Genomic DNA, 14,888 nt, shown 5'->3' with positions numbered 1-14,888 from the left:
TAATATCTTTCAGAAAAAATACTTGCTTAAACTTACTTGCTGCAAACCTACTCTCCATACCCTGTACATTCTCAACCAAATTATTGATTGAGATGACAAGTAGCAATGTTAAAAGCTCGAAGTACATTTTATTATCAGAGTACATATGTTACCACATACAACCCTGAGATTCTTTTTCCTGCAGGAACACTTAGCAAATCTATAGAATAGTAACAGCATCAGTGAAAGATCAAGTAGAGCAGAGAATTCAACAAACTGTGTAAATGCAAATATAATTACATATCAATGAATAATGACAGCAATGTGGTGCAACCCTGGGGAACCCCACTGGGCCGGGCCTTGAGTCCAATAAACAGCCTCCCACCATCACTCTCTGCTTCCTACCATCAAGACAACTGTGCATCCAGTTAGCCAGCTCTCCCTGGATCCCATGTGATCTAACTTTCCACAGCAACTTACCATGCTGAACCTTGTCAAAGGCCTCACTGATACCCATGTCGGCCACGATCCTGGGACAGAGGTGTCACTGATCAGAGGGCACAGATTTAAACAGAGGACGAAGAGGTTTAGAGGGATCTGAGGAAGAGATTTTTCACTCAGAGGGTAGCTGATATCTGGAATACACTGTCCGAGGTGGTGGTGGAGGGAGTTCCCTTCACAACATTACGAAGTGGATGAGCATTGAAACTGCCGAGATACAGTCGGCTATGAACCGAGTGCTGATAAATGGGACCAGTGCAGACAGTGAGTGGATGGTCAGAACAGGTATGGCCGGCCAAAGACCTGTTTCCGTGCTGTGTGATCCACCACTCCGGACATGACAAATTAACAATGGTGGCACCGCAAGGCATTGATTTCAAAACTCCACACCCCTCTCCAACCTGAAATAAACCAGACTGAACCAGTCACCACTGTGAAAATCTGTTTCTGTCAAGGTATCATACAAATTGGTCACTTCTGCTAAACAACTGGCAATTGATGAAGTCCCTGTGTCGTCTTCCATTAATGTTGCTTCCTTACAGGAAAACTGCCCCTCTCACTGTGTCGGAATCAGTGATAAAATCCGGCCCCAAACACTGTGCTTTCATCCCTGCACATTGTAACTTGAACCATCTCACTGAGGGTCTGATGGAGACACAACTCCTGCCCTCTGCACATGTGATCACATCTCCCCTGCTTCTGACATTTCAAATACCCTCAGAATGGTTTTCTGATTCAGTCTGAAGGTTATGGTACATTCAGCTCATCGTCAGACCTGACAAACCATGTCTTCCCACAGCTGGTTCCACCTGTTGGTGTGTCCTCTTTCCTCCACCTCCAGAGAAGCTGCATCTCCACACAAACTCCTCACTTGAGATGACTGTCTGTACCCGTGACGCAGGAAATCACATCACTGTCACTCTCCTGATACCATCCGGGAAGCGGTACCGCAACATAAAAGCCAGGACCAACAGGCTCCGGGACAGCTTCTTCCACCAGGCCGACAGACTGATGAACTCACGCTGATTTGAGTGTACTCTATATTACATTGTCTGTTTTATTTATTATAAACTGTTATAAATTACTATGATTGCACGTTGCACATTTAGATGGAGACGTCAAGTAAAGATTTTTACTCCTGATGGATGTAAGAAATAAAGTCAATTTCATTCAATTCCTGATTCTGTGTCTGAGCTGCTCGCCTCCGGGTATCCTCCGTCAACAAGCTTCTTCCTCAGTCACCATCTGTGAGATTATAAAAAAAACAATTAAAACGATCTATCAGACAGCTCCTGTACCCCTCCACCCCTGTTAAAACTCTCTGCTCAGCCCCTTCCCTATTCCCTTTCCCTTTCAGACTCCCGATGTGCCAGCAGATCCGAATTCACCGTGTGGACATTTCTACCCCACAGGAGGCTGTACAAACCCGTGTCCTTCTCTGATGCACAGCTCAGTGACCCCAATCCCTGTCTGCACTCGCAGCCCATGACGGTGACAGCTGTCCTAGACTCTGTAACTCACAATCTTGTAACACAGAATCTTGTTCACAGCAAGTTTAGACAGTCATTAATATGAAGAGAGAATTGTTGTTTCCTGAAAGGACAGGCGAGCGAAGCTGTCTGATCCAATTCACCAGATGGTCCGGTGTTTACAAGTTAATGTGTCCCGGGACCCACTCATAACCCCGACCCACACAGACAGACAGACAGACAGACTGTCCCTTCGCCCCAAACCCCCTGCAGAACCACAAGGAATTGATCCACGGCCCGGGCTCGGTCGCAAAGTGAAAACCGGGGCTGAGGAGAGCCCGGAGACAAACACCCCGCTGCCCACTCCACCAACAACACGGCACAGCCGGACACATCTCACAACACCGGATCCGCTCCCGATGAAACCCGAATTTAATTTTGTTGTTCCAGATCGGACCCAACAAAAGGTGTTTTAAAACTGAAGCGCTCCCCCTCACGTGACGTCACACAGCAGCCCCTCCCCCACGCGCCTGACGTCACCTATGGTCTCCCCGTATCTGCATCTGCTGTCACGAGCACGGTGCCTTACGTCACACACGCACTGCTGTGCTCGAGCTTTTTCGGTTTAACGTCTGAGCTACTAAGCACGAGCCACGCCCCCCCCCGAGCAGTCAACAGAGGAATTGAATTGAAAGCAGAGCTGCGCTATTCCCATTGGTGCGAAGCGATGTCAATCACTGGTTACAACCAATAGTGGTGGCGGACCAGCCGAGAGGGCGTTACTCCGTTAAAGCGGAACAAATCCCAAAGTAAATGTCCGCTTTCTGATTTATTTCCATTTCCCTCCGAGGGAAGTTGGGGCGTTTGTGAAGCGTCTCCTGCGGCCGGAGTCTGATGTATCGCTGAGAGGTAGGAGGAGACCGCTCGGCCCGTCGGTTTGATGCCGGTTCCCCGGGGAGGGAGAGGATGAAGACGGTGAGAGAGGGGGCGGACAGGATGTTTGTCCCGGTGGGGACAGGAGGGGCTCATCTGTGGAAATGTCTGAGCCCACGGTGGTGGCGATTCACCACATTGGGGGGCAAACACCGGCAGACTGTTGCCCTGCAAGCGGGGCCAGGAGTAGAGTTGGGAGGGTGGGTGAGGAGAGGAGATTTTGTATAATGGGGGTAAGATCTCGATAACGAGGATATAATATCCCTGACGAACCTCGAAAGATGATTGCTAATGGCTCCACATCTCTTCAGCCACCTCTTTCAGATCTCTGGTGTGTTCACCATCTGGTCCAGGTGATCTATTTACCTTCAGACCATCTCTGTTTCCCAAGAAACTTCTCCCGAGTAACGTAACTTTACACATTCTGACCACTGACATCTGGGACTTCCATATTCCTGCCAGTGTCTCCGACAGATAAGAGTGATGTACAATACTTATTCAGTTCATCTGCCATCACCTTGCACCCCCACCCCATTACTACCTCTCCAGCATCATTTCCCAGTGGTTTGATATCCACTTCCACCTCTCTTGTCCACTGTATGTACCTGAAGAAAAATTTAGTATCCTCTTTAATATTACTGGTTAGCTCACCTATGTATTCCATCTTTTCCTACTTAATTACTTCAGTTGCATTCTGTTGGTTTTTAAAAGCTTCCCAATCCTCTAACTTCCTAGAAATTTTTGCTCTATGCTCTGTGTTTGTTTTTTATGTCGTCTTTGGTTTCTCAAATTTCAACCATTGCTGCTCTGTTTTCATCCCTGCCCGTGTTCTTTTCAAATCAATTTTGACCAATTCTGCTCTCATGCCTCTGTAATTCTCTTTATTCCACATCGGACTTTAGCTTCTCCTTCTCTACTCAGAACATTAGTCACAGCATGATTAACCTTTTGATTCATGACTTTGTCTGCGGTCTTAACAATATCTATTAAAGAAACTTGGATAAGTACATGGATGGGAGGGGAAGGGGGCGTGTCAATGAGAGTCGGCTGATTAAAAGCTCGACACAGAGACCGGGAATCGAGCAGAGTAAAACTCCTGGTGTGGGACAGGGAGACAGGGAATCATGCGCCGTAAAACACCTACCGTGAAATAGGGAGACTGGGAATGGGAACCGTGTGCTATGGATTTGTTCAGAGACTTGTGATGAGCCATGACTGACATCCTTGGCACTGTGAGGGAATAAGTAGTTAGTCTAATAACTTTGACCAGTCACAGCACCTCTCTTCACTCATCCATGTCTCCTCGCCACGGATCTCCTTCACCCTGCTCTCTTCACCATCCCTCTCCCTATCCGCGCATAAACCTTCCATAAGACCATAAGATATAGGAGTAGAAGTAGGCCATTCGGCCCATCAAGTCTGCTCCGCCATTCAATCATGGGCTGATCCAATTCTTCCAGTCATCCCCACTCCCCTGCTTTTACCCCATTCCCTTTGGATTATACATTTCCTGGATAATCCTCTCTACTCTCCACCCATCACACTCATCCCTCCTTTCTTGCCAGCTCCTCATGCTCACCCCACCCTTCGCATCCCACAGCTTCACTAGTTCTACCTCAAGCCTGTCTCCTTAACCCTTCTCTCATTCCCACTCACCAGCCCTTTCTCGCTGCACAAAGTCGCTCACCCCTCCCTTCTCAAAAAAAGAAAGCTTCCTGCAACAGAAAATACGACAAGTCGTACATAAAACACGGATTTGTTGCGACCGGTGACTCGCACGCTCCAAGCCCCCTGTGTGTGGTATGTGGAGACAAGCTGTCTAATGAGGCAATGAAGCCCTCAAAACTGCTTCGGCACCTTGAGACCAAGCACCCTGCACTTAAAGACAAACCCGTTGAGTTTTTTGTGTGGAAAAAATGTGAGCAAGCGGGACAGGAGCAAGTGGGACAGAAGGAAGTGCTGAGAGCCACCACCTCCACAAATGCTGCCGCTCTGAGAGTGTCGTACTTAGTGGCTAGCCGGATTGCTAAGGCTAAAAAGCCTTTCACCGTTGGTGAAGAATTGATTCTGCCTGCTGCCAAGGTCATGTGCCGTGAACTGTTGGGAGAAGCTGCAGCTAACAAGATGGCACAGGTTTCTCTTTCAGCTACCACAGTTTCAAGGAGAATCGATGCCATAGCGGAGGACATCGAAGCACAACTGTTGGAACGGCTTAACGAGTCACCATGGTATGCTATCCAGGTCGACGAGTCTACCGATGTCGACAACAAGGCAATACTGCTGGTTTATGTGCGATATATATTTCAAGACGATGTGCACGAGGATATGTTGTGTGCACTGCCGTTGCCAACTAACACAACTGGGGCAGAACTATTCAAGTCTTTGAATGACTACATGTCAGGCAAACTGGACTGATCATTCTGTGTTGGAATATGCACAGACGGGGCTGCAGCTGTGACTGGACGGCTGTCTGGTTTCACTACCCGAGTCTACACACTGTGTCACACACAGCGAAATGCTGGCTAGCCGAAAAATGTCACCTGATCTTAGCGTATTGAATGACGTTGTTGAAGTTATCAATCACATCAAAGCAAAAGCCCTTAACTCGCGTCTGTTTGAGCAGCTTTGCGAGGAAATGGATGCAGAACACAAACGCCTTCTCTTACACACTGAAGTCAGGTGGCTATCAAGGGGGAGAGCCCTGGCCAGGGTTTTTGAGTTAAGAGAGCCGCTACAGAGATTTCTTTCAGGAAAAAAGTCACCACTGGCAGCACACTTCAGTGACGAGGAGTGGAGAGCAAAACTCGCTTATCTGTGTGACCTCTTCAACCTGCTCAATGAACTCAATTTGTCACTTCAGGGGAGAATGACAACTGTCTTCAAGTTGGCAGATAAAGTGTCTGCTTTCAAAGCCAAACTGGAACTGTGGGGACGGCGAGTGGACAGGGGCATATTTGACATGTTCCCAACATTAGCTGGGATTTTGGGGGAGACTGAGGCTGCACCGTCCCTCTCACAGTTGGTGCGCGATCACCTATCTTCGCTGGCGACAGAATTCGAGTGTTACTTCCCACCGCAAATGACCCGAGACGTGCAAAGGAATGGGTCCGTGACCCATTTGTGAATGTTCCCAGTGAATCATCCATGTCAGCGCGGGAAGAAGATCAACTCCTCGAGCTTGCAAGTGACAGTGGGCTGAAAAGTATGTTTGACATAACATCTCTGCCAGCATTCTGGATCAAAGTCAAGGCTGAATATCCTGAGATAGCCACAAAAGCACTGAAAACGTTGCTTCCATTTCCGACATCATGTCTCTGTGAAGCGGGGTTTTCTGCAATGAATGCAATGAAAACTAACTTGCAGAATAGACTGGACATAAGGAACTCCCTTCGAGTATCGCTGTCTCCCATCACCCCTCGATGGGACCGTCTTGTTGCAGGAAAACAAGCCCAGGGCTCCCACTGATTCAGTGATATTGGTGTGTTGCAATGATTTTATATGTTCATGTGAGGAAAATATGTGCTGTGTGTTTAATATCCAAACGTTACATAAAATGTTATGAAGCTATTGACTTATAAGTGACTTATAGTTGAGTTATCACTATATTCATGCAACGAAAATATGTGCTGTGTGTTTAAAAATAAATTCATTACATAAACCCTTTTAGAAACGAAATTGAATGTATTAGCCACTTATAAGTGACTTATAGTTGACTTATCACCTGTATTCTGGTCGTGATTAACACCACCCAACCCCACCCTCGTCGGCCAGTCTGCAAGAATATTGTCAATATTAAACCGGTCCGCAATGTGAAAAAGATTGGTGACCCCTGGTTTAAAATGAGAGAAAGTCAACATGATTTGAGAGGAACGTGTATATTTCAAAAACAGAGGATAAGAACAAATGTAAAAAAATCATTGTATTTCAGTCAGAGGGCTGGATCTATGGAACAGTTGTAGTGAGAATTTAAAAACATGCGCCACACTTAAAAAAGTTTTTAAAAATATATCAGAATAATTTAATGAACAAATATAAAACACATGATTTAAAATAAACGGGAGTAATGTAAATTAATGATACTTGGAACTGGATTTTGTGTTAAAAGATTATCAATGTTTTCATTTTGATGTGAAGATTGACACCAAATATGTTTTTGTATAAGTAAGAGGGGTAGGTGTAATAAGCTGTAGCTTCAGCTTCACCTTTCGGTTTGTGTTAAAGAATATCTATGGTTTTGTTGTTTTATGAAATCATCGTTGAGAATGATGTTTTTTGTTGTTTGTACTGACCAAAAAATAAAATTTCATTCATATCCTTCCCACCATTCAGCCTACACCACCCGTACACGTAGTCAGATCCCCTTTACCCACATCCACCCTTCCAGCTAGGGGACCCACAACTAAATGATTCCACAATCCCAGCTCAGCACAAAATAAAACCGGGGCTGCAAGGCCGCAGAGCCCGGAGCCTCTGACTGTCTGGCAGAGCTCGTACTCGAACATTTCCCACTGCAACCGGCCCTCGATTTACACAAACCCGAGATCAGCCCCTTCCTCACCGCCGCCCGTACAGGCGGACCACCGGCGACGGCTGGGGTCTGCACCGAGTCTGCGCTTTGCAGGAGGTTCGCCGCGGCACCACCAGTCTGCAGATGCTGGAAATCCAGAGCAACACAAACAAAATGCTGGCGGAACTCGGCAGGCCGGGCAGCATCTATGGACAGTCAACGTTTCCAGTTGAACCCTCCTTCAGGAATGAGAAGGAAGGGGGGAAATATCGGAACAAAAACGGGGCGGGTGAGGAAGGGGTATCGATAATCCACAATGAACTTTAATGACCAATAAATATAATTCCTCTCTTTGATCACTGTCTGAATGATTCCCTGACTCTGAGAGGAAGGGGTGTCTATGGTCCACATTGTCAGGGTGTTGAGTTTACCAGGAGACAGAGACTGCAGGGACGGGAGGTTTTCTGGTCACTAATACACTGTGTGTGGACCCCGCTGGCAATTCTGGTGTTGTGACCCGAATCGACACAAACACCACGCTGCCCACTCCACCAACAACACGGCACAGCCGGACACATAACAGGGGACTTTACATCTCACAACACTGGATTCAGTGATGAAACCCGTGATTAATGTTGTTGTCCCACTGAAATCATAAGAAATATCCATTCAGGTGCTTTTAAATACACGCACACCCCCACCCGCCTGACGTCACACATAGTTCCCCTCGTGCGTACCTGACGTCACACACGCGCTGCTCCGCTCGCGCTGAGGCGGTTTAACGGCTGAGCTACCGACCACGAGACCCCTCCACCCTCACCTCCGCTGCGCTGTAGTCATTGGCCCGAGGCGATGTCAATCACTGTTTACGCCCAATAGCGGAGGCGGACCAGCCGAGAGGGCGTTACCCCGCTGGCATCTCTTCTCAAAGAGGAGCAAATCCCAAAGTAAATGTCCGCTTTCTGATTTATTTCCATTTCCCTCCGAGGGAAGTTGGGGCGTTTGTGAAGCGTCTCCTGCGGCCGGAGTCTGATGTATCGCTGAGAGGTAGGAGGAGACCGCTCGGCCTGTCGGTTTGATGCCGGTTCCCCGGGGAGGGAGAGGATGAAGACGGTGAGAGAGGGGGCGGACAGGATGTTTGTCCCGGTGGGGACAGGAGGGGCTCATCTGTGGAAATGTCTGAGCCCACGGTGGTGGCGATTCACCACATTGGGGGGCAAACACCGGCAGACTGTTGCCCTGCAAGCGGGGACAGGACTGGAGTTGGGAGGGTGGGTGAGGAGAGGAGATTTCGGATAGTGGGGGTAAGATCTCGAAAGATGATTGCTAATGGCTCCACATCTCTTCAGCCACCTCTTTCAGATCTCCGGGGTGTACACCATCTGGTCCAGGTGATCTATTTACCTTCAGACCATCTCTGTTTCCCAAGAAACTTCTCCTGAGTAACGTAACTTTACACATTCTGACCACTGACATCTGGGACTTTCATATTCCTGCCAGTGTCTCCGACAGATAAGAGTGATGTACAATACTTATTCAGTTCATCAGTTCACCTTGCACCCCCACCCCATTAATACCTCTCCAGCATCATTTCCCAGTGGTTTCCACCTCTCTTTTACACCATATGTACCTGAAGAAAAATTTGGTATCCTCTTTAATAGTACTGGCAAGCTCACCTATGTATTCCATCTTTTCCTTCTTAATTACTTCAGTTGCATTCTGTTGGTTTTTAAAAGCTTCCCAATCCTCTAACTTCCTAGTAATTTTTGCTCTATGCTCTCTCTTTGGTTTTTATGTCGTCTTTGGTTTCTCAAATTCCTGCCATTGCTGCTCTGTTTTCATCCCTGCCCATGTTCTTTTCAAATCAATTTTGACCAATTCTGCTCTCATGTCTCTGTAATTCTCTTTATTCCACATCTGACTTTACCTTCTCCTTCTCTAATGTCAGGGTGAATTTGATCATATTAAGATCACTTGCCCCTAAGGGTTCTTTGAACTTAAGTGACCTAATTAAATCTGGTTCATTACAACACACAATCCAGAATAGCTGATCCCCAAGTGGGCTCAAACTCGAGCTGCTCTAAAAAAGCATCTTGTAGGATCTCTACGAATTTCTCCTCTTGAGACCAACACCATCCTAATTTTCCTAATCACCTGCATGACAATCCCCCATGACTATTGTAACATTGCCCTTTTGGCACACATTTTCTATCTCCCATTTTATTTTGTGGACCACATATTTACTACTGTTTGGGGGTCTCCATACAATTCCCATCAAGATTTATTTATTTATTTATTTATTTATTTATTTATTTATTTACATTTGCTGCTCCTTAAATCTACCCACAGATTCTACACCTTCCAACCCTATGCCACTTCTTTCTAATGATTTTGTTTAATATTTTACCAATAGAGCCACACAACCCCACTACCAGCTTGTTCTTTTAAGAAACATACAAGTATCTGGGAAACACGAGGACCTGCAGATGCTAGAAATCCAGAGAACTACACACAAAGTGCTGGAGGAGCTCAGCATGTCAGGCAGCATCTATGGATGGGAATCAACATTTCGGGCCAAGACCCTTCATTGGGACTCTTGACACCCACATATCTGGAATATCAACAAGCAAAGAAAATAGAAAGTAGTGCAAAATAGGGAAAACCTTTAAGAAAATTTAGTTCAAAGTTTTTTAAAAAACTGCCAAACAGAGCTCAATAGTTAACAAATTCAACAAAGGCAATAAACATCTTCATCAATTGACTTTTTTTTGAAATAAAAAAAATATCTTGGTCCCATTTCAATCAGTCAAATTTACAAAGATAAATAAGAACTTTAGAAAAGTTTAGAATAGACCATTGACACTCAAACCCACTTAGATTAACATTACCTTGGACAGGAGGAAGAGAAGTAACACACATGAAAAAAAAAATCACACAACAGTCAGATAAAACTTCTAAGTATACACTTTCATCAAAAATGAACAGGATTCAGCACTCCAGGTGTGTCTATGCAATCGTGATAAGAAATACAGACCAGAAAACTTCAATGAGAGGACAACTCAGAGAAATGAATCATCACAATGGAAGAAAACATTAACCAGTCGAATGAGTATGACCCTTCATGGGAGACATCCCAACCATCTGAGCAGACAAGATAGTGACAAGGAAGCATGGAGCACCTGACTGAGAGTTGGAGAACTCTTCCCAGTGTCACGTACACGCAACCCAGTAAAAGTATCAGCAGCAATAGAACACACGTTACGTGGTATCTTATGGTGTTGTTTCACTAAGTACCGGAGACAGAGTTTAAAACAGAACTGATTTATTTGTCACAGATCCAGAATATTAAACTCCAGTCCCATTAAAGGTGAATGTGCAGTAGAAGAAACTTCTCCCATGCCCAGTGACCAGGGTGCAGAACTGGGTGTGGTGAGCAGCAGCAATAATTGCAGAATTCATAAACTTAAAACTTTTCTGACTACAGTAGTGTGTCATAAAGTTACATACATGACTGAACACCTTCCACAGTCACAGCAGGTGAACAGCATCTCCGCTGTGTGAACTTACTGGTGTCCCTTAGACCAAATAGATGGGTGAAACCCTTCCTTCAGTCTGAGCAGGTGAATGGCCTCTTTCCAATGTGTACTGCCTGGTGTGCCAATAGGTCGGATGACCGAGTGAATCCCTTCCCACACACTGAGCAGATGAATGTCCTCTCCCCAGTGTGAACTCGCTGATGTAGCTTCAGGTGGCATGATTGAGTGAATCCTTTCCCACAGTCTAAGCAGGTAAATGGCTTCTCCCCAGTGTGAACTGACTGGTGTGCTTGTAGGCTAGCTAACTGTGTGAATCCCTTCCCACACAACGAACAGGTGAATGGCCTCTCCCCAGTGTGAACTCTCTGATGTACCTTCAGTTGAAATGACCGGGTGAATCCCTTCCCACAGTCTGAGCAGGTGAACAGCCTCTCCCCAGTGTGAACTGACTGATGTGTCAGCAGGTGAGATGACAAAGTGAATCCCTTCCCACAGTCTGAGCAGGTGAACAGCCTCTCCCCAGTGTGAACTGACTGATGTGTCAGCAGGTGAGATGACAAAGTGAATCCCTTCCCACAGTCTGAGCAGGTGAACAGCCTCTCCCCAGTGTGAACTTGCTGATGTGCCTTCAGTTGAGATGACTGAGTGAATCTCTTCCCACAATCCGAGCAGGTAAATGGCTTCTCCCCAGAGTGAACTGACTGATGTGCTTGTAGGCTAGCTAACTGTGTGAATCCCTTCCCACAGTCTGAGCAGGTGAATGGCCTCTCCCCAGTGTGAACTCTTCGATGAACCTTCAGTTGAAATCTCCCAATGAATCCCTTCCCACAGTCTGAGCAGGTGAATGGCCACTCCCCTGTGTGAACTGACTGGTGTCTCCGTAGGGTGGATGAGTGAGTGAATCCTCTTCCACAGTCTGAGCAGGTGAATGGCTTCTTTCCAGTGTGGGCTGTCTGGTGTGTCTGTAGGCTGGATAACTGAGTGAATGTCTTCCCACAATCCGAGCAGGTGAACGGCCTCTCCCCAGTGTGAACTGACTGGTGTCTCAGTAGGTTAGATGATGAAGTGAATCCCATCCCACAGTCTGAGCAGGTAAACGGCCTCTCCCTGGTGTGAACTGACTGGTGAGCCAGAAGGTTGGATGATTGAGAGAATCCCTTCCCACATTCTGAGCAGGTGAATGGCCACACTCCAGTGTGAACTGATTGGTGTGTCTTTAGGCCAGATGACCTAGTGAATCCTTTCCCACAGTCTGAGCAGGTGTATGGCCATTTCCCAGTGTGAACTGACTGGTGTGCCTGTAGGTGGGATGACTGAGTGAATCCTTTCCCACACTCTGAGCAGGTGAAAGGCTTCTCCCCAGTGTGAATGCGCTGATGTACCTTCAGTTGACATGACCGAGTGAATCCCTTCCCACAGTCTGAGCAGGTGAACAGTCTGTCCGCAGTGTGAATTTGCCGATGCACCTTCAGTTGAGATGACAGAATGAATCCCTTCCCACAGTCTGAGCAGGTGAATGGCCTCTCCCCAGTGTGAACTCGCTGATGTACCTTCAGTTGAGATGACAGAATAAATCCTTTCCCACAGTCTGAGCAGGTAAACGGCCTCTCCGCTGTGTGAACTGCCTGGTGTGCCTGCAGGTTGGATGAGCGAGCGAATCCCTTCCCACATTCTGAGCAGGTGAACGGCCTCTCCCCAGTGTGAACTGTTTGGTGAGCTAGTAGGTTTGATGAGCGAGTGAATCCCTTCCCACAGTCCGAGCAGGTGAATAGCCGTTCCCCGGTGTGAATTCGCTGATGAGCCATTAGGTCAGATGATCGAGTGAATCCTTCCCCACAAATTCAGCAGGTGGCCAGCCTCTGCCCAGTGTGAACTGACTGATGTGTCCGCAGGTGGGATGACTGACTAATTCCCTTCCCACATACAGAACAGTGAGTGGCCGTGTCCCAGTGTGGAATTGCTGATGGACTTTCAGTTCAGATGACCGAGTGAATCCATTCCAACAGTGTGAGCAGGAAGGATGATTGAGTGAATCCCTCGATCCACTTCTTAATGGACAAGAAGGGCAACACTGGTGTGTTGTCTCTGAGATTCTGGGAGACAAATTCCTTGCCGTTCTTAACCTGTGAAAAGATTTACAAAATACATCAGTGGGTGAAGGCAACATTTCAGATGAGATCACTTTAGTCACCAAGATGTGATCTGACATCACACTGTGCTTGGGCCCTGACGATTTCTGCACTTGTCTTCCGCAGGGTCCCAGGGAACAACTTGTCAGGCCCTGGGGATTTATCCACGGTAATTTGCCTTAAGACAGGAAACACCTCCACCTGTGTAATCTGTACAGGGTCCATGAAGTTGATGCTGCTTTGCCTCACTTCTATAGACTCTGTGTCCAACTCCTGAAAAATAGAGATGCAAAAAAAAAATTTTAAATCTCCCCCATCTATTTTGTCTCCTCATATAGATTACCGTTCTGATCGTCCAGAGTGGGCATGGTTCTGTATTGACATTCTCCATGTTTCTGTGGCAGAGAAGCTGGCCAAACTTGTTTGGAAGGGAAACGGTAGGAGTGACAATGGAGCAGCAATGGCTGGAGTTTCTGGGAGCAATTCAGGAGCTGAGTGATTGATACATCCCAAAGAAGTGGAAGCATTGTAAAGGCAGGAGGACATAACCGAGGCTAAAATGAGAAGCCTAAGCCAACATAAGAACCAAAGAGAGGCCAAACAAAAGAGCAAAAACTGCTAGGAAGCTTTTAGAAAGCAACAGAAGCTGACTAAAAAAAAATGTCAGATGATCTCAGGGCGTGGAATTATGATTATTGTAGTCATTAATGCGTCTTTGTAGCACCCAACAGTCTGAGGCATTTAGAGGAACAAAATATCTGGGGCCTCGATATCTCTTGAAAACCAAGGTTCCCTGCACCAGCTACCTTTCAACTTTTACTTTGACAGGCACATACAAACCCTAACCCTCAAAACTTCACTTCTGAAGGCCTCCCACTTACCAAGTACTCCCTTGTCAGAAAACAGCCTGTGCCAATCCACACTTGTCAGATCCTTTCTGATACCATCAAAATTGACCATTCTCCAATTGAGAATTGAACCCATGGTTCAGTCCTCACTTTTTCTATATTAACTTGGAATCTCATGACATTATGATCACTACATACAAAGTGTTCCGATACACTAATTTCTGTTACTAGCCCTGGATTATTTTCTAATAGCTTATTGCACACTTCTATGTCGGGAGTTCTACGTGCTGACTTCGGGCACATTTGACAAACTCTACCCATCCAGTCCTTTTATATACGGGAGCCCCAGTAATCTTTGGGAATTTAAAATCGCTCACTATATGAAGCATTCTTTCTTGGCATAGTCTGTGATCTCTCCACAAATTTATTTCTCTGAATTCCTCAGATTGTTGGGTGCAAACAAGTCCCAGCAATAGCTACAATATCACATTCCATGCCCTGAGGTCTCTGGTGTCAAGAAAACAACCTCTCTCTCTCATTGTCACAAAAACAAAGGAGCTGATTGTGGACTGCAGGAAGAATGGAGACAGGCTAACCCATATTTGCACCAATGGATCTGGGGTTGAGAGGGTGAACAGCTTTAAGTTCCTCGTCAGACACATCACAGAGGATCTCATGTGGTCTGTACAACAGTGCCTCTTTCACCTCAGACGGTTGTAAGAAGTTTGAAATGCAGCCCCAAATCCGAAGAACTTTCTGCAGGGACACAATTGAGAGCATCCTGACTGGCATGGGAACTGTACTTCCCTCAATCACAGACTTTGTAGAGTGGTGTGTACAGCCCAGCACATCTGCAGTTGTGAACTTCCCATGATTCAGGAAATTTACAAAGACAGGAGTGTAAAAAGGGCCCGAAGGATCATTGGGGACCCGAGTCACCCCAACCACAAACTGTTCCAGCTGCTACCATCTGGGAAACAGTACCG

The 14,888-nt window shown here is 46.5% G+C and overlaps 1 protein-coding gene and 1 long non-coding RNA gene across 2 annotated transcripts in view; one reads left to right on the top strand and one right to left on the bottom strand.

Annotated features, from left to right (window-relative positions):
- LOC140206720 (uncharacterized) overlaps window positions 1-1,334 on the top strand; it is a 29,347-nt gene extending 28,013 nt beyond the window's left edge. Inside the window, exon 5 of the long non-coding RNA XR_011888366.1 lies at window positions 1,280-1,334. This is a non-coding gene — a long non-coding RNA (uncharacterized lncRNA). The remainder of the gene's footprint in view (window positions 1-1,279) is intronic.
- The window catches only part of LOC140206719 (uncharacterized), a 107,611-nt gene that overhangs the window by 90,109 nt on the left and 2,614 nt on the right, over window positions 1-14,888 (bottom strand). Inside the window, exon 2 of the mRNA XM_072274901.1 lies at window positions 11,204-13,048. Coding sequence (XP_072131002.1) covers window positions 11,204-12,730 — 1,527 coding nt within the window. The 5' untranslated portion in view covers window positions 12,731-13,048. The remainder of the gene's footprint in view (window positions 1-11,203; window positions 13,049-14,888) is intronic.

This window comes from Mobula birostris, chromosome 13 (genome assembly GCF_030028105.1).
Source record: "Mobula birostris isolate sMobBir1 chromosome 13, sMobBir1.hap1, whole genome shotgun sequence".
Classification (NCBI taxonomy): domain Eukaryota; kingdom Metazoa; phylum Chordata; class Chondrichthyes; order Myliobatiformes; family Myliobatidae; genus Mobula; species Mobula birostris.
Note: the sequence above shows the minus strand (reverse complement) of the source record. Positions and strands in the feature narration are given on the sequence as shown.